Source organism: Oncorhynchus gorbuscha, linkage group LG04 (genome assembly GCF_021184085.1).
Source record: "Oncorhynchus gorbuscha isolate QuinsamMale2020 ecotype Even-year linkage group LG04, OgorEven_v1.0, whole genome shotgun sequence".
In the NCBI taxonomy this organism is placed as follows: Eukaryota; Metazoa; Chordata; class Actinopteri; order Salmoniformes; family Salmonidae; genus Oncorhynchus; species Oncorhynchus gorbuscha.
The window spans coordinates 68,682,938-68,702,744 of NC_060176.1; the positions used below are offsets into that span (position 1 = coordinate 68,682,938).

Sequence of the window (19,807 nt, forward strand, 5' to 3'; positions counted from 1 at the left end):
TTGCTGGTGTACTGTATTTGTAGTATATCTACATAGTCTCGTGTAGAGTTTGACATATTTGTGAGTTTGCTAAGTTCTATCAGGAATCGAGGTAAGACCCAGATGCAGACACGTTGAATAAACAATGGTTTAATAGTCCAAGGGGCAAGAGACAGGTCAAGGCAGGCAGGGGTCAATAATCCAGATAAGGGGCAAGGGTACCGGTCGGCGGGCAGGCTCAGGGTCAGGTACATAGACAGGACAGGCGAGGGTCAAAACCAGAAGGGCGAGAAAAAGAGAAGCTGGGAAAAAACAGGAGCTGAATGGACAAACGCTGGTCAACTTGACAAACAAGATGAACTGGCAACAGACTAACAGAGAACACAGGTATAAGTATACAGGGGATAATGGGGAAGATGGACGACACATGGATGGGGTGGAGACAATCACAAAGACAGGTGAAACAGATCAGAGTTCTGTTCATTATGGTGTCCTTCTGTTAACCTTGACGTTTGACAGCTTGAGAATGTCTTGGCTTGAAAAACTCTATTTGAGTCAGAGGATGACTATAGTTATTGTGTGTGTGTGTGTGTGTGTGTGTGTGTGTGTGTGTGTGTGTGTGTGTGTGTGTGTGTGTGTGTGTGTGCGTGCGTGCGTGCGTGCGTGCGTGCGTGTGTGTGTGTGTGTGTGTGTGTGTCTGGACTTGTTTTCCTGTATTGTCGACAAGAATGTCCTGACAAGATATGACACAAGAGAAAGTATTTAAAAAGTCAGGACATTTAAAAATGGTATTTTAGGATTAATTAAGGGATAGATTTAGTGTTTGGGGTTAGGGTAAAGGTTAGGGTTAGGGGTATAGGAAAATAGGATTTTGAATGGGAATACATTGTTACTACCCAAAAAGTCCTGACACATAACAAAAACTTGTCTGTGTATGTGTGTGTGTGTGTGTGTGTGCGTAGGCTATTTGTGTGTGTGCACGCGTGTGTGTATCTCCCTAAGCATTAACGAGCAGATGTAGTTTTTGAGATGTATCAGCCATTGCTCATGTTACTACATAACCGCTGGGTGTTTGTTGTCTCTCAGGCTACTACTTCTGTAAGTAAACAATACAGTCCCCAGTTACAGCTTTCCCTGGGAGTTCATGCTGGGTGTACCGTTTGGATTATCCTCGAGACGACAGCTGGAAGGATGGCCCCTCTAGACGTCTTCTGGAGGAACAATAAGTATCAGTGTAAAGAAAGGTATGCCAGGTGTAACATTGTTGCAATTATGACTTGTTCCTTCTCCAAGCTGTCTACTATGACAGAAATGAACAATTATGATTTGTTCCTTCTCCAAGCGGTCCAATATGACAGTGGAGCAGGTCTAGGGTTGAAGGAGGGAGGGGAGCGGGTCTAGGAAGTGAGGGAGGGAGTGGAGCAGGTCTAGAAAGTGAGGGAGGGAGTGGAGCAGGTCTAGAAAGTGAGGGAGGGAGTGGAGCAGGTCTAGGAAGTGAGGGAGGGAGTGGAGCAGGTCTAGAAAGTGAGGGAGGGAGTGGAGCAGGTCTATGGGTGATGGATGGAGGGAGTAGAGCAGGTCTAGGGCTGAAGGAGCGAGGGAGGGAGTGGAGCAGGTCTAGGATCGAGGGTGGGAGTGGAGCAGGTATAGGATTGAGGGTGGGAAAGGAGCAGGTCTAGGATCGAGGGAGGGAGGGGAGTAGGTTGAGGGAGGGAGGGGACTAGGTCTAGGGAGGTAGGGGAGTAGGTTTAGGATCAAAGGGGGGAAGGGAGCAGGTCTATGGTCGAGGGAGGGAGGGGAGTAGGTCGAGGGAGGGAGGGAGGGGAGTAGGTCAAGGGAGGGAGGGGAGTAGGTCGAGGGAGGGAGGGAAGGGAGTAGGTCTAGGGAGGTAGGGGAGCAGGTCTAGGGTCGGGGGGGGAGTATGTCTAGGGTCGAGGGAGGTAGGGGAGCAGGTCTAGGCAGGTAGGGGAGCAGGTCTAGGATTGAGGGAGGGAAGGGAGCAGGTCTAGGATCGAGGGAGGGAAGGGAGTATGTCTAGGGCTGAGGGAGGTAGGGGAGCAGGTCTAGGGAGGTAGGGGAGCAGGTATAGGGAGGTAGGGGAGCAGGTCTAGGGAGGTAGGGGAGTAGGTCTAGGGAGGTAGGGGAGCAGGTCTAGGGTCGAGGGAGGGAGGGAGGGGAGTAGGTCTAGGGAGGTAGGGGAGCAGGTCTAGGGAGGTAGGGGAGCAGGTCTAGGGTCGAGGGAGGGAGGGAGGGGAGTAGGTCTAGGGAGGTAGGGGAGCAGGTCTAGGGAGGTAGGGGAGCAGGTCTAGGGAGGTAGGGGAGCAGGTCTAGGGAGGTAGGGGAGCAGGTCTAGGGTCGAGGGAGGGAGGGAGGGGAGTAGGTCTAGGGAGGTAGGGGAGCAGGTCTAGGGTCGAGGGAGGGAGGGAGGTAGGGGAGCAGGTCTAGGGAGGTAGGGGAGCAGGTCTAGGGAGGTAGGGGAGCAGGACTAGGGAGGTAAGGGAGCAGGTCTAGGGAGGTAGGGGAGCAGGTCTAGGGAGGTAGGGGAGCAGGTCTAGGGAGGTAGGGGAGCAGGTCTAGGGAGGTAGGGGAGCAGGTCTAGGGAGGTAGGGTAGCAGGTCTAGGGTCGAGGGAGGGAGGGAGGGGAGTAGGTCTAGGGTGGTAGGGGAGCAGGTCTAGGGTCGAGGGAGGGAGGGAGGGGAGTAGGTCTAGGGAGGTAGGGGAGCAGGTTTAGGGTCGAGGGAGGGAGGGGGGAGTAGGTCTAGGGTCGAGGGAGGGGAGTAGGTCTAGGGAGGTAGGGGAGCAGGTCTAGGGTTGAGGAAGGGAGGGAGGGAGGGAGGAGGGAAGTAGGGGAGCAGGTCTAGGGAGGGAGAGGTGCAGGTCTGGGAGGAAAGATAATTTAATGATGTGTGTGCACTAGGAGGGTTTTCCTTGTGGGAGACAGGCGAAGGAAGTGTGGAGATTTATGTATTTTTGTACAACATGTGTAGTATTTGTATATACAGTATTAAGAATGCGAGAAGGAACAGAATGACATTTCTTGGTCTATTCATTAAGACGAGATCAAACATATCAGATAATGAATGTAATTATGTTAAATCTGAAACATACCGATATGCTTGACAGGAAATGCATTGCACACTTATTTGTTATTTTTTGCCAGGTCAAAAGTAGCACACCATATGCGGAATAGGGTGCCATTTTGGACACAGGGTAAGTGTTAGGGAGTTGATCTGTTTTTTGCTAAAACATACTCCACTCAACACGGACTCCAACAGCTAATAGATTGGCTGGCTATGTGTCTCTGTGGAGAGTGTTAAACACAACAGGAAAAGTCATCATTCTGCTGGAGCATTTTTCCCTGAGAGGAGGGTGTCTGAACCGTCAAGCTCAGATCTCACTATCTCAGCCCTCAGCCTGTTATTTTACCAAATGCTTTTCCTCGTTCGTATTCGCTGGAAACACTTCACCAAGAAAGTATACGCTGTCGCCAAGTGTGTTGAACATTGAGCATTTAAAAAACATATAATCACTAAAATAATATACTAGACAACGGTATTTAAAACAACAATGCACAATTGTTTCCTTTTTCAAAGTTAAATATCATTGTAAAATATGTTATATATACCAGGCCTATGTGAATGTAATAGCCTACTCAATATTGTGTGTAGAGGAAAATAAAGTTATTGTACTATGATTAAGCTATGGCCAATATACCGCCGCTAATGGGTATTCTTAGCACCACGCAACGCAGAGTACCTGGACATAGCCCTTTACAGTGGTATATTGGCAAAATACCACAAACCCCTGAGGTGCCTTATTGCTATTATAAACTGGTTACCAGCCTAATTACAGCAGTAAAAATAAACGTTTGGTCATACCAGTGGTACACGGTCTTATACACAACAGCTTTCTGAAAATCAGCATTTAGGGCTCAAGGATGGGAGCACAATAATAGGTCTACACAATAGGCTGTCGCTGATTCTTTAAGCCATACTGGGAATCCCCCTTGGAGGGTCCCCATCATAGGTTGTGGAAAGCACACGAGCAATGGTGGTGGGACAAAACACAGTAAGCGGAAGGTATTGTGAATCTGAATTCACGTCCGGATTTCACGAAGTCGGCGGGGACATCGCTGGATTTCAACCAAGGCTAGAACTGTCACTTTCACTAGAGCATACGTTTGGCTTCTTGATCTGTGATAGGCCGGTATTGCTGTTGGGAAGATCCGCTGGTATGAGCTAACATGGAAACCAAACCATTCCTTTCTTTTGGTAAGTTTCATCCGATATAAAAATGTGACATTACAATTTCCATTGCAAAGATCTCTGGAACACTGTTGTTGTGGTATGTTTGAAAACATCAGTCATCATGACATAGAGAAAGTAGCCTAATAAGCAAGTCTATTATCGTTCCAATGAGAAACTTTACGCGGGATACTTTGTAACCAATTTGTAATACATTATGGTATGAACAGTTGATGATTACAACATAGAGGACACATTGAAACGTTTAAGTAATACATGCTCGGCAGGGAGACTTTTCAATCCAGTACGTGCAATAATAACGCGTGAATATGAAGATTTGGCAAACTGATTATTGCTCAAGCCAACAATGATCATTCAGCATTTCGTTTTTTCAGGCCACCTTTATTTAGATAATCCATTCAGAAAAACGTACCCTGTTATAATGCATTCTCAATTATACAAAATAAAAACATCTCAATAGCTTGATATATACATATATATATAGTTTTTATTTCAGAATATTTAGGAAGGTAATTAACTGTAATTGTGATACATCTTTTTGACAGAACGCTCTGGTGATAAGATGTTGGTTGTTGTTGCTGTTCTTGAGAGTTATTCACTCCCCGGCTATAATTTTAGAAACAGTATACACTAGGCTATACTATTTACCTCGAAATATGAACTTATTCTACAAGTACAATATTGTTTCATCACCACTATTCTCTTTTATGTCTATTAATTCAGCTGTTTGTGTGTGTCAGATGTTTTTGTTGAACCCTCTTCCCCGTTGACTGGACAGAGCTAATCTTTCACAGTGTTGCCTACATGGAAGACCATTCCTAGATGGACTCCATGTTATAGCTATTTCACTTTTGCAGGCTGCGAGAGCACTAGCTAGAGGTCCACAAATAAGCCTCACACCTAGTCCATATACTCCCAAGTCCATGGTCGTTGCTAAATACGCCCTTCAACCTGGAAGGGGGTATTTAGTCAGTCAAGACCCCACCATTTAAAGAGAACAATTATGTTTTACAGCATGGCAGGTCTGTGTCTAAGGTGAGGTTTGGTCCATCGTGAAGGTCTGCAGCTGTCCCTTTTATTTTGTTGAGGTTTAAAGGGGAACTTAAGTGCTTTAGGTCAATGTTTCACAGACAACCCCAAGTCCCAGGCCAGTCCGTGTACAAAAACAATGCCAGCACCAGCAGCATGCTCCTCACTGCACTGTAACCTACAGTATACTCAGAGGCAAACTACAGATGATGGATGGTTTGCTGGTAATTTCAAAATAAGAGTTTGAATAAGATATCTGAGTTCTGTTTTATTATGGGTGTATTTTGTCATGATGTTTACCGGTAAACTGCACAATGTATGTGATGGATATGATATTGCAAGTGGATTGCAAGTGACAGTATTGGGGACTCACTTTGGAACTCATCTTCCTGAATATTAATGGCTATATTTTGATTCTTTTGCTCATTGCTCACTGCATTTTGCTAATTGATTGTCAACCTATAAACAAGAGACCGTTGAACAGCTAGTTGAGGTGATATGTGTCTGACACCAGTGCAGTGAGTATTCCTCTGTCAGTGACTGACTGCACGGACTAGATGGTTTTTTCCATCTCTGGTAAAAGTGAGTGAGGACCAGCCAGTCTCAGCCGACAGATATTAACCTGGTTGTTCTTCTGAAATGGCCTCAGGATGAAAGCACTACTGTGGTGATTGGGTATGCTCTGAGATCCCTTGTCAAGATATTCGATCATGAGCTCAGAGCTCAATATTTCTTCTGGTGCACCTGAGGTTCAACCTGTGAATACACACAACAATCAACTGTGTGTGTGTGTGTGTGTGTGTGTGTGTGTGTGTGTGTGTGTGTGTGTGTGTGTGTGTGTGTGTGTGTGTGTGTGTGTGTGTGTGTGTGTGTGTGTGTGTGTGTGTGTGTGTGTGTGTGTGTGTGTGTGTGTGCAATTGCTTGTGTTCCTGTTTTAGAATTATTGTTATTGTTCCGTATTTACCAAAGAGAGTCAAATTGATATACTCTCATGAGGCAGATTTGTTATCCGATGGTATAAGCTGCGTTGTTACACTATGTATTAACTGTAAATGAGCTGTATTACTGTAAATGAGCTAACAGCTAACAGGGGAATTGTTTTGGCCATGAAATTCATTAATGAGAGGATCAGGAGAGAGGGAAGTCTGGACACTGTGTATTAAATTATTCCCTGTCTCAGTCTATGTCAAAGGAACATTGTGTCTTAAAAAAAATGAAATCTCACTCATTTGATTACGTTGTTTGGCAAAAAACATTTTCTTTAGAAGAGAACATTGTCTCTGAGAGACTTGTGTCTTACATAAGGCATGGCCGAAACCTCAGATCTGTTTGGCCTTCTCTATCATAATGAATAAGATTATACAGTATGTACAGGGTGGAACTAGATCAACACTCCTTCCATTAGATCCCTTGTGTATACGGGTCAGGCCCTGAGAAAGGCAGAGAGGGCGGGGCTATTCAGAGCAGAGCTGACTCCAAGAATGAGTTGAGGAATAAACCCTGACCATGAAGTTGAACCTGGGGTCAAAACTTCCCCTGCCTGGATCACATGCTATGGGGTATAGGCACACACACACCATGTTTTTCCACTGTCTTCTCTCTCATGCTGCATCAGCTCAGATTTCACAGCTTGGATATAGTGCCTCCAATGTCATTCTAGAAAATTTATCAGTACACTCTTAGAAACACAGGTTCTATCTAGAACCAAAATGGTATCTTTGGCTGTCCCCATAGAATAACCCTTTGAAGAACACTTTTTGGTTCCAAGTAGAGTCAGTTTGGTTCCAGGAAGAACTTTATTGGATCCCATGTAAAATCGTTTCCCCAGAGGGTTCTACATGGAACCCAAAATAGTTCTACCTGGAACCAAAAAGGGTTTAACCTGGAACCAAATAGGGTTATCCTATGGGTACAGCCGAAGAACCGTTTGGGAATCCTTTTGCCTAAAAGTGTAGATAGTATAGCATGAGGTTTAAAGCTGGTGAATGACCTATTACATTCAAAGAGCTGCATTGTCAGCATCACCAGTATGCACTCCGTCTTTACTGTGCCAAAGATACTTTTTTATTTTCTATAAGATAATTGTTTAGGTATGGGTAATGCTCATTGTTGCGTCGTTCTAATTAGGCCTTCAGACCAGAATATGGGTGCAAAGAGCTAACATAGTTTCTTGCAATTTTTCGGACGAGGTCATCCAAAAATCCTTAATCTAAAGTCTGCTTGCCAACACTTCTAAGTAAAGTTCAATACATCTGCACTCTCAAAAAGCCTACCTACAACACATACAACACATAATGCAACACAATAGGTCACCTAATGAGTGGCATCTTGTGAAATGGAAGTGTCGGAGTCCTGCTTCCACTCTTCTCTAATGTAGCCATCGGCTCAACAAAAGACACTTGAAGGTGACTTCTTATCAAATGGTCACACAACGACAATAGATGACACTGCTGTAGGTCTGTCCCTCCAGCCATACTCTGTTTATGACGTTCTTGATGTATTGGACTTGATTACCTTGGAACCCAAATACAAGTCCAGGCAGGATGATTCTGTTCCAAGAAAGCTACAATACAAGCAGAGGTCTCGTAAACCTGGCCCTTTAAAGGAAGGAAGTGTCACTGAAATCAATAAAATCAAACAGAGTGTTTTCCTTGGAGTGTTGTCCTTGGACTGTTTCCCTTGGAGTATTGTCCTTGGTGGAAAAAGTACCCAATTGTCAGACTTGAGTAAACGTAAAGATACCTTTTAATAGAAAATTACTCAAGTAAAAGTGAAAGTCACCAAGTAAATTACTACTTGAGTAAAAATCTAAAAGTATTTGGTTTTAAATATACTTAAATATTAAGAGTAAAAGTATGAATAATTTAAAGCAAACCAGATGGCACAATTTTCTTATTTTTCTTTTTTTTACAGATAGCCAGGGGCACACTCCAACAGTCAGACATCATTTACAAATGATGCATTTAGGTTTAATGAGTCTGCCATATCAGAGGCAGTAGGAATGACCAGGGAGGTTCTGTTGATAAGTGTGTGAATTGGACCATTTTCTGTCCTGCTAAGCATTCAAAATGTAACAAGTACTTTTGGGAGTCAGGGAATTTTTTTTTCTAGTAAATTAAAAGTAGTCAAAAATATAAATAGTAATGTAAAGTACAGATACCCCAAAAAACAACTGTAATTGTGCTTCAAAGTATTTTACACCACTGAGTGCTTTACTTGGTGTGTTTTCCTTGTGTCGTCTAGAGGCCATTTCAGTAGAACGTCTTTGAAGTGCTTCCAATCCCTAGATCCCTATAAAAAAGGTTAGCTTTTTTTAACCTTTTTGTTTTGTTTTACTGAACCCACTGGTCTTTGTTCTTGTTTTATTCTCAATGTATGGACTAACGTATGTTACTTGAAATGTATGTAAATATAATTGGCTTATGCATGATTGAACTACCTTCCACTTGATAAAGGTACTAGATTGGTGGACTCATCGGCAGTTGTGAGATTTCTGTTTTCATTGTGCTTGTGAGCTCTGCTGTGTTCTAAAGAGAATTCCTCATCCAGTGGGTTTAACAGTCCTTTCCCATGTGATATGCCCGTACAGGCTTCCTCAAGAGCCAGTGCTCGGTAGCCCCACCTCCTCAGCGATGGTGCCCGGGGGAGACGGGCGGCTCGCCCACAGCATGCTTGTGCTTCACAGGCATTTGCCCACTTCACCAGCACAGAAGACCCACAGGTAAAGGAAAACACCTGTGATAAACCCCCTAGCAGGAACACACCCGTGATAAACCCCCTAGCAGGAACAAACCTGTGATAAACCCCCTAGCAGGAACACACCTGTGATAAACCCCCTAGCAGGAACACACCTGTGATAAACCCCAGAGCAGGAACACACCTGTGATAAACTCCCTAGCAGGAACACACCTGTGATAAACTCCCTAGCAGGAACACACCTGTGATAAACCCCCTAGCAGGAACACACCTGTGATAAACCCCCTAGCAGGAACACACCTGTGATAAACCCTTGATCAGGAACACACCTGTGATAAACCCGCTAGCAGGAACACACCTGTGATAAACCCCCTAGCAGGAACACACCTGTGATAAACCCCCTAGCAGGAACACACCTGTGATAAACCCCCTAGCAGGAACACACCTGTGATAAACCCCAGAGCAGGAACACACCTGTGATAAACCCCCTAGCAGGAACACACCTGTAATAAACCCCAGAGCAGGAACACACCTGTGATAAACTCCCTAGCAGGAACACACCTGTGATAAACCCTTGATCAGGAACACACCTGTGATAAACCCGCTAGCAGGAACACACCTGTGATAAACCCCCTAGCAGGAACACACCTGTGATAAACCCCAGAGCAGGAACACACCTGTGATAAACCCCCTAGCAGGAACACACCTGTAATAAACCCCAGAGCAGGAACACACCTGTGATAAACTCCCTAGCAGGAACACACCTGTGATAAACTCCCTAGCAGGAACACACCTGTGATAAACCCCCTAGCAGGAACACACCTGTGATAAACCCCCTAGCAGGAACACACCTGTGATAAACTCCCTAGCAGGAACACACCTGTGATAAACTCCCTAGCAGGAACACACCTGTGATAAACTCCCTAGCAGGAACACACCTGTGATAAACCCGAGAGCAGGAACACACCTGTGATAAACCCCCTAGCAGGAACACACCTGTGATAAACCCCCTAGCAGGAATACACCTGTGATAAACCCCCTAGCAGGAACACACCTGTGATAAACTCCCTAGCAGGAACACACCTGTGATAAACTCCCTAGCAGGAACACACCTGTGATAAACTCCCTAGCAGGAACACACCTGTGATAAACCCCAGAGCAGGAACACACCTGTGATAAACTCCCTAGCAGGAACACATCTGTGATAAACTCCCTAGCAGGAACACACCTGTAATAAACTCCCAAGCAGGAACACACCTGTGCATCACTTATGCAATTTCTGTTTGTCTCACCTGTATCAACCAGTTACAGTTTTATATACATGTACTGTATATGATATAATGTAAAATAGTGTCTGCATTGGGCATTTTTGGTTTCTTATTGTACATGGTTAATACTAACAACAGTATGTTAACATGATTGGAAACATAATCATTCAATTACTTTACATGGAACTGACAATTGAGTCACTGTTAAAACAAAATCGATACAATTCTCCAGAAAACAACACAAAAAACATGACTGGCAGGGTATTCTAGTGAAGCATGGTGGTATCAACTACCTTGTGTTTTTAGGACACCTGATTTTTAATATTCAACCTCTTGGTGGACATTTTCTTTTGTCTTTGCCTGAAAACTGTGTCAACTACAAATAATATTTTCCTATGTCATCATCCCAATGGGCACACACTAGTTGAATCAATGTTTTTCCACACAATTTATATGAAATTACGTTGAACCAACGTGGAATAGATGTTGAATTGACATCTGTTCCCAGTGGGATGTTACAACACAGCCTGAGCTGAGTTCTCTTCCACAGCCCTCAGAGTTCCCATCTGGTGTGTAATTACCTATCATATGCAACTGGTAGAATTTTGATTCAGTAAAACCATATTCATCAACAAAACACTTATCTGACATCTAAATAACAGATAAAACTAGTCATGTGCCTTGATTAAAAGTTTCACCTAATCATTCGTTTGTTGAACTGCGTTTAAACGGGTTGTACAGAACTGAAGCGCTTCTTTCTATTGGCTTGTTAAAGTTCCTGAGGTGTTCATTTGCTATGGAAAGTCCCAATGATAACATGCGATCTGCGGTTCAGAATAGACAAGAGGATGATGGGAACCTCCAGAGGGCATGCAGATGACTTTAACACTTCTCTGTGTTGTGGTGGGTTGACATGTCTCACACACAGCCTGGAGAGGATTTTCTCTCCGAGGACTGAGAATAGTGCAGCATTCCAAACTTGGAAGTACTTTTGTCACCTGAAACCAAACAAAGCCACGGGGAGGGGAGACTACATTACATGCACATGTATAAAAACGACACATGAGAAAGGTCTGCACAAACCAGAAGGTTTAATGTAATGTTTCAGTACTGGGTAAAGCAGATTGGGCGGATGGAAGAGATTATCCTGTGGAATATCTGGGCTGACCTACAGTGCATTCGGAAACTATTCAGACGCCTTGACTTTTTCCACATTTTGTTACGTTACAGCTTTATTCTAAAATTGATTAAATAAACAATTTTCCTTATCAATCTACACATAATACCCTATCATGACAAAACAAAAACAGGTTGTTTGAAATTGACAGAGCATGTCAGAGCAAAACCCAAGCCATGAGGTTGAACAAATTGTCAGCAGAGCTCCGAGATAGGATTGTGTCGAAGCAAAGATCTGGGGAATGGTACCCAAAAATGTCTGTGGCATTGAAGGTCCCCAAGAACACAGTGGCCTCCATCATTCTTAAATGGAAGAAGTTTGGAACCATCAAGAATCTTCCTATAGCTGACCGCACGGCCAAACTGAGCAATCGGGGGAGGTGACCAATAACCCGATGGTCACTCTGACAGAGGTCCAGAGATCCTCTGGGGAAATGGGAGAACCTTCTGGAAGGTCAACCATCTCTGCAGCACTCCACCAATCAGGCCTTTATGGTAGAGTGGCCATAAGGAAGCCACCCCTCAGTATATGGCACATGACAGCCCGTTTGGAGTTTTCCAAAAGTTACCTAAAGGACTCTGACCATGAGAAACAAGATTCTCTGGTCTGATGAAACCAAGGTTGAACTCTTTGGCCTGAATGCTAAGCGCCACGTCTGGAGGAAACCAGGCACCATCCCTATGGTGAAGCATGGTGGTGTCAGAATCATGCTGTGGGGATGTTTTTCAGCGGCAGGGACTGGGAGACTAGTCAGGATCGAGGGAAAGATGAACGAAGCAAAGTACAGAGAGATCCTTGATGAAAATCTGTTCCAGAGCGCTCGGTACCTCAAACTGGGGCGAAGGTTAACCTTCCAATAGGACAACAACCTTAACCACACAGCCTAGACAACGCATGAGTGTCTTCAGGAAAAGTCTCTGAATTTTCTTGAGTGGCCCAGCCAGAGTTCGGACTTGAACCTGTTTGAACATCTCTGGAGAGACCTGACAATAGCTGTGCAGCAACGCTCCCATCCAATTTGACAGAGTTTGAGAGGATCTGCAGAAAAAAATTGAGAAACTCACCAAATACAGGTGTGCCAAGCATGTAGCATCATACCCAAGAAGACTCAAGGTTGTAATCGCTGCCAAAAGTGCTTCAACAAAGTACTGAGTGAAGTGTCAGAATACTTTTTTTTTAATACATTTGCAAAAAAAATTGGACAGAATATTTTTGCTTCTTCATTATGAGGTATTGTGTGTAGATTGATGAAGCAAAAAAACGTTTTAATACATTTTAGAATTAGGCTGTAAAGTAACAACATTTGGAAAAAGTCAAGGTGTCTGAATACTTCACGAATGCACTGTATGATTGGATGGGAGAGGAAGCCAATGGAAGAGGGTTTCTTCCCAGCACTGGGCTTTTCCTGATGATGAGTGCCGCTGCCTGGGCTATAGTGAAAGCAGACTGGCAGCGCGGGGATAGCTTTCTACATGCCTTCACATGTAGTAAGCTACACATGCCTTCATATGTAGAAATCTACACATGCCTTCACATGTAGTAAGCTACACATGCCTTCACATGTAGTAAGCTACACATGCCTTCACATGTAGTAAGCTACACATGCCTTCACATGTAGTAAGCTACACATGCCTTCACATGTAGTAAGCTACACATGCCTTCACATGTAGTAAGCTACACATGCCTTCACATGTAGTAAGCTAGACATGCCTTCACATGTAGTAAGCTACACATGCCTTCACATGTAGAAAGCTACACATGCCTTCACATGTAGTAAGCTACACATGCCTTCACATGTAGTAAGCTACACATGCCTTCACATGTAGAAAGCTACACATGCCTTCACATGTAGAAAGCTACACATGTCTTCACATGTAGAAAGTTACACATGCCTTCACATGTAGAAAGCTACACATGCCTTCACATGTAGAAAGCTACACATGCCTTCACATGTAGTAAGCTACACATGCCTTCACATGTAGAAAGCTACACATGCCTTCATATGTAGTAAGCTACACATGCCTTCACATGTAGTAAGCTACACATGCCTTCACATGTAGTAAGCTACACATGCCTTCACATGTAGTAAGCTACACATGCCTTCACATGTAGAAAGCTACACATGCCTTCACATGTAGAAAGCTACACATGTCTTCACATGTAGAAAGTTACACATGCCTTCACATGTAGAAAGCTACACATGCCTTCACATGTAGAAAGCTACACATGCCTTCACATGTAGAAAGCTACACATGCCTTTTTAGGGAAAAACACATATTTACAGGAGAGGGAGACAAGTAATTTTGTGAGACAGTGTTTCCCCTACATGCATTTAGCAGAGGCTCTCCGTCGCTGCTAAATCGTGGTCGTCACTGCAAAAAGTTACATAAATAATAATCATCAATATTATTATTTGTTTCTATATAATTTTTGGGATGGTAAATAGTTTTCAGTGTAAACTTAAAAGACTAAAAGCAGATATAAAGTATGTAGAAAAGATAGTGGACCTATATATTTTTTATTAAGAGAATATTTGTTAGTTCTCAATCTCCAAAATAACAACTAGACAGTCAGGGAGAATCTAAAATAAAATAAAAATGGCATGGCATTGGGCTCCCATTGATTTTGGCAAAAAGTGTACAATTGCAGGAAATTAGCTTTAAAACAGAAGCATTTTGTCTCTGCGGCCAAGAGGGCCTCTGCAACTGCAGCATTGCCACCCCCCACCCCCACACTAATGTTTCCAAGGGGAAACACTGAGGCAAGTGTATGTGGTATAAGCGGCATATAACAATAGATGTTCTATTGAATTATGTGGGTACAACAACAATTACAGTACAATGTCCCTCTTTAGACTGCTATGGTGATGTCAGGATTCATGTTGTAGTGTCTGTCTGTGCTGCTTACAGCAGAGGATGGTTGGAGGGATGCACGTGCAGTGGAGATGCCTCTACTGTATCTATCCCAGATCTTTATCAGACTCATGTTCATTAGGGCAACACAACGTATTTGTATTTTTTTACTGTTTTGCAACATATTGGATAAGTTCATGTAGTCCCTCCCTATTTTCAGTCCCAGGAGTCATTAGGGACGAATCATGTCACAGTTAAGCTCAATCTCTCCACTGACATTATATCTCTTTCAAAACCATTCACTGGCTGCCATTTCTCCCTTTTAGTACATTATTCAATGAAATAGGTTATTTATCCACATTTCTGGATAAACACATTTCTGGATAAACACATTTTGGATAAACACATTTCCGGATAAACACATTTTGGATAAACACATTTTTGGATAAACACATTTTGGATAAACACATTTCTGCCATGCCCATTTATTCAACTCCTTTTGGGTCCATTAATGTTTTTTTTAGGAACATATCATTAAAGCACCCGTGCATTCTTCGTGATTGTAATAAACCACTGTTTGTGTTTGTATATGTTTGTTTAATGAAAATAACTCCAAAATATATTTTGTGTAGTTTATTTCCCTGAGCCTCCTTTGGCCTTTTAAATGCCCAGTCTTATCATGTGGTCATTAGGAAACAAATTTGAAGATATTTACATACACAGCCCTGATTGGTTGATAGGAGGGCCCACCCCTTACCCAGAAGAACAGTCATTGGTCTAATATAATCAGATCACATTGTGATGGCATGATGTGGGCCAACATGTCCATCCCACCTAAACAGGCTGAAATTCCAGGCATTTTTTTTACCAACAGCTCTTACACAAAAAGAGCATTATGATAATTTTCACTTTTTCAGAATGTTCTTTCGACCTCGTAGTGTGGATTTTAATATTTTTGTGCCAAATCATGATTTTTAACTGCACTGCCTCTTTAATGACTTGCTTTCATAATTTGAGGTATTATGTTGTATGGTATATATTTCAAAACCTTGTCCTCCTGGTTCCCACGACTTAATCAGAATAACTGCTTAAAAACTGATAGTTTAGATTACAGTATAGAGACTAAGGGAGTTGAAGAGGTGATGGTTGCTGATGCTTTTCAAAGTAGGTTATTTCTTCTGCACGTTGATAACTTTCATAGTATGGGTGTAACTACAGCATGTGACTCCATGTCCATATAATGGAGGCAGGTGATAAGGACACCCTCCCACATCACACCCACAGTGGCCTAGTGAAAATACATTTGGACTGAGCGGAGGTTAGTAACGATGACAGTAATGCGGACATTTAGTACATTTCCTTCACAACTCCCTTCAAGTGTTGTTTGTTGGTTGCCACAGGCTTATGTTGTGGACCCCAGGGGATCCTAATAAAATACTAAAATCTTCTTGACATCACATGAGAGATGTTCAGATACTGTACTGAGCTGTACACTGAGAGAGAGGGGGTGGAGTCCTTTATATAGCGATTTCCTTATTGAGCACACACGTCAGGGAAATCAACTTTAAAATAGGGATGGGAATTGCTAGGGACCTCACCATACGATATTATCACAGTACTTAGGTACCGATACGATATCTATTGCGATTCTCACAATTCTATATGTATTGCGTTTATATGTTCCAAACATATTTCTCACCATATGTCTGCTGCAGAGGGAAGTAGAGAGAACCATTCAGAAAACATAATGGAAATAAAATTGCTGAAAACAAATTGTCTCCCCATTTGAAAAGAAGATGGAGGACAAGCTATAAAAGAAAAATACTGGAGTTTTGGTGCAGCTACAGCAAACTACCTCACAAATAATATTGCGATATTCTCAAAACAACACGATACGATATATCGTCAAAAATATATATCGATTTTCCCCTCATCACTACTTTAAAAGTCAAGTCCAGTGGGATGTTGGCGTATTATGTTTTGTTTGACTTCCAGCCTAGACTATACTACATAAAGAAGACAGCACTCTACTTCCTTCCCTCCTTCCCTCCATCCCATCATCCCTCCTAGAATAGCCCATAGCCCCAAGTCCTGGATGCACATTGCCATGAAGTAATGAATTCCTCAATACAGTGTTAACATTAAAATAACAAGACTTGGCATAAATAACTAAATAAATCAGATGTGGGGACTCAGTGACTACATCATTTACTGGTGATCCAGAATGCATAGTTGCCATGGGATCCATTTGCCCACATCATACTGAATCTCTAATGATAGAGGAACGTACTATTAGACTGTCACAGCATTGAATCTGTAGTGTCGTGCAATTACTCTCAAATACGGGTCATTAGATATGTTGCAGTTGTTGCAATTCTATGAAGGTTTTGGTTGCACTTGCAGTTGGTCCCACCATTGCCTTCCCACCCTGACTCTCTGTTTGCCTACCCAGGTTTACGTGTGTGTGCATGTCCTAGCAGCCTAGCGGTTAGAGCACTGGGCCAGTAACCAAAAGGTGTTTGTTTCGGATATACTAGCCAACCAATGTGATTTTTTTTTAATGTGCCCTTGAGCAAGGCACTTACCCATCATTTGCTTCAGGGGTGCTGTACTACTATGGCTGACCCTGTAAAACAACACATTTCACTGCACCTATCGTACTACTATGGCTGACCCTGTAAAACAACACATTTCACTGCACCTATCAGGGGTATGTAATGACTTGTTTTTCTTTACCTGTGCCTACATAGAGTAGTGCTGATTGCAGGCCTATGCGGGACAGACCTGAGTTTAAATAGTATTATTATTTTAAATTGGTTGAGCGTTTGATTGAGCCTACCTGTAAGTGCCAGATGTGCAGACTTTGCACTTCTGGGACATGTCGATTGGTTTCATTTATTCACACATGTGCAGTTGAAGTATTTGAGAAGGACACCAATGCTATTTGCAGCCAGATGTGATGCTGGCAGAGAGCCAGGGCAGTGCCATAGGGGAATGAATACAGAGATGGAGAATAGGATCCAGTTGCTGCACTGCCAGGCATTCACAGGGTCTCACAATTCCAGCTCCCACATCGCCCACACTGAATAACTGGGGAATGTAGTGAGGGTGGGGAAACCCAGCCCAAACCTGTCTGTCACACATGGGCACCATGCCAAGCCGGACAACTCAAACCAACCACAGAATTCTCACAGAAGGACACTCCCAGTTACATAACACTCAGTCTTACTAAAAAGGACCAGGGACACTCTAGCTTGTAAACTCTCTTAACACAGTGATTTATGTGACCAAAGTTCATGTTGACACAAATGACATTTATGCTGTTTGTCTACCCATGTTTTATTGTTTTTGTAAAGCTCATGTGTTTTTTATGTTGGTGTGTATAGCATTTGTGCCATGAATTCAACAAATGTAACAGAGCCTATTAAATGAACTTTGAATTGAGGTGTTGACATTTCTATTTGATGGACTGGCATTGCAATAGGTTTGGACTGGTTGGTTTATGCAGTACAAATGGTAGTTTTATTAACTACAGGCTAAATTGATACTCCGAGTATGTATAATAAATGTGTCAATGTATTGTTCTAAGATTACACACACATATAGATTTGCCTTTCACTAAATCCTGCTTAAGAATGTTTAAAATCAGGGATGGTCAACTGGCAGCCCACAACCCTCTTTTGAAGGCCCTCGGATAAAAAAAAATTAAAACATGTTTTTTTTTAATTGAGGGGGGGTTCTCAGTCGTGTTCTCAATTTGCTGTTCCGAGTTCAAATAATAGAATCCACAAGGTGCAATTTCGAAACTTGGTTGTGCGTCACAGTTTTTCCTCTTGTTATGTCAGTCACTGATAGCAGGTCAATTAGCCAATTTTTTAGATTGCTAAATTTGTTTAGAGCCAGTTACAGTATATATTTACCCTGTTATCATTGTCAAATTACCGGCAGGGGGCCTCCCATTGATTTTGTTGGTCAGTATCACTCAGATATCCCTTTAAAAGCTCTCGGATAAATACAATGAAATAAACCAATTAATATTATTATTAAAACATTTATGGGGGAAAATTATTTTTGTCAATCTCACGCAAACATTTTACACCACACAGATAATATAATGTTGAAAGTGTAGCCCTGTCCTTACCTGTCCGCTTGTCTGCTTTTCTCAGAAGGTGTCTCATTCCACATAGTTCAGTCTTTCTGTGGCAGGTAATACTATCCTGTACAGGAGGCTAGTTGAAGTGGGCAGTCTCCTATTCTGTTGTTGGATATATGGAGGGAAATCCTTCAGAAGGCTTTAGAATGATTTTACACAACTAGCTCAGCACACACTTTACGCTAATTTCCCCCTTGCGTATCAGCAATGTACGGCTTTGAATATACATTTCAGACCAGATTTAAAATACAGAAACCATTTGAGCCCTGTGTATTCATGGGATCAAATAATATGAGTGGATTCATGTTTGTTATACAATAGAATGTTTAATTAAATGTTGGTTCAACAGCATGTCCACCCGAAGAGGGCTGCTTTGAATTTAGCGACACTGATGACAATATGTTGGAGATGTGTGTGTGTCAGGTGTAAATCAACCTTGTTCCTGTCCTCCCTCTCTCTCACAGATTCCTCCGGTCAGCTGTCCTCACCATCGCTCCGCTCACACCACGCCCATAGGGGAATGGGTGCTCACCGATTGCACCCATCTCTGCTCATCCCATCGTCTGTGAGCTCCTCAGGACCTCCACACTCACCCATCTGCACCGTGAGCTCGCCCATCACCAGCTTGGCTTTGCCCTTTTCTGTCAGCAGCCGTCCAGCGGGACACCACTCTACCTCCTCCAGCATGGGCTTCAGCCCGCAGGTAAGGCCTCCAACGCAACCTACAACCCCCAGACACCACACTCAATCACCTGCTCCTTGGACTTGGTTTTCCTTCCTTAGTTGGGGTCTTGAGAAGAGCTGACTAGGTGTATGGCTGGCCTGCTAGGTTTCCATTATAGATTCAGCGAAACCAAATGTTGCCAATTGAAACTCTTTACAAGCTCGTCTGTAAGGATTCATGATGGCAACATGTGCGTTGTGTAAAAGAACGGCCAAATGTGAGGATAACCTTTTCACAAACCACAAGCTGAGGCCTGGGTGCTTTTATGTGAAACTGAGAAATGCCAGGGTTGCCCATTTTATATTTGAAAAGGTCTCACAAGGTTTTGTGGCATGCAAATTCATATGATATTGTAATGGGCTTGACAACTGGATTAAAAGGCTTTTTGTTTCTAGATGGTCATTTTCTATTTTTCTTCCGTGCAATCAACTAAACCCCGAGTTATTCCTATTGAAGAATAGTTGAACAGAACATAGAGCTACATTTAGATATCTTTTTCCACTTAAGCTGATGTACTGTACTGTTGCATAACACAGAGCTCTGTGCTATACTGTACTAGTGCATACAGTAGCATTAGGTTGTTAGCACAATACACTGTTCTGATGGCCTTCTCTGCCTGTGCAAATAGGAAGTTTATCATCAGCTTGTACTTCACTGTTACTTA

At 42.9% G+C, this 19,807-nt stretch overlaps 1 protein-coding gene across 4 annotated transcripts in view; it reads left to right on the forward strand.

The window, feature by feature from the left end:
- Positions 1–3,751: 3,751 nt before the first annotated feature.
- Positions 3,752–19,807, forward strand: part of LOC124034585 (retinoic acid receptor RXR-alpha-B-like) — a 39,136-nt gene continuing 23,080 nt past the window's right edge. For 3 of the 4 annotated variants that reach the window (XR_006838589.1, XM_046347976.1, XM_046347977.1), the window contains exons 1-3: positions 3,753–4,250; positions 8,863–8,994; positions 18,884–19,122. Coding sequence is in view for 3 of the 4 variants with exons in the window: in XM_046347976.1 (XP_046203932.1) it covers positions 4,223–4,250; positions 8,863–8,994; positions 18,884–19,122 (399 nt within the window). In the remaining variant the exon portion in view is untranslated. Of the gene's footprint in view, positions 4,251–8,862; positions 8,995–18,883; positions 19,123–19,807 lie in introns of all 4 variants that reach the window. The other variant, XM_046347978.1, reaches the window with a different exon arrangement.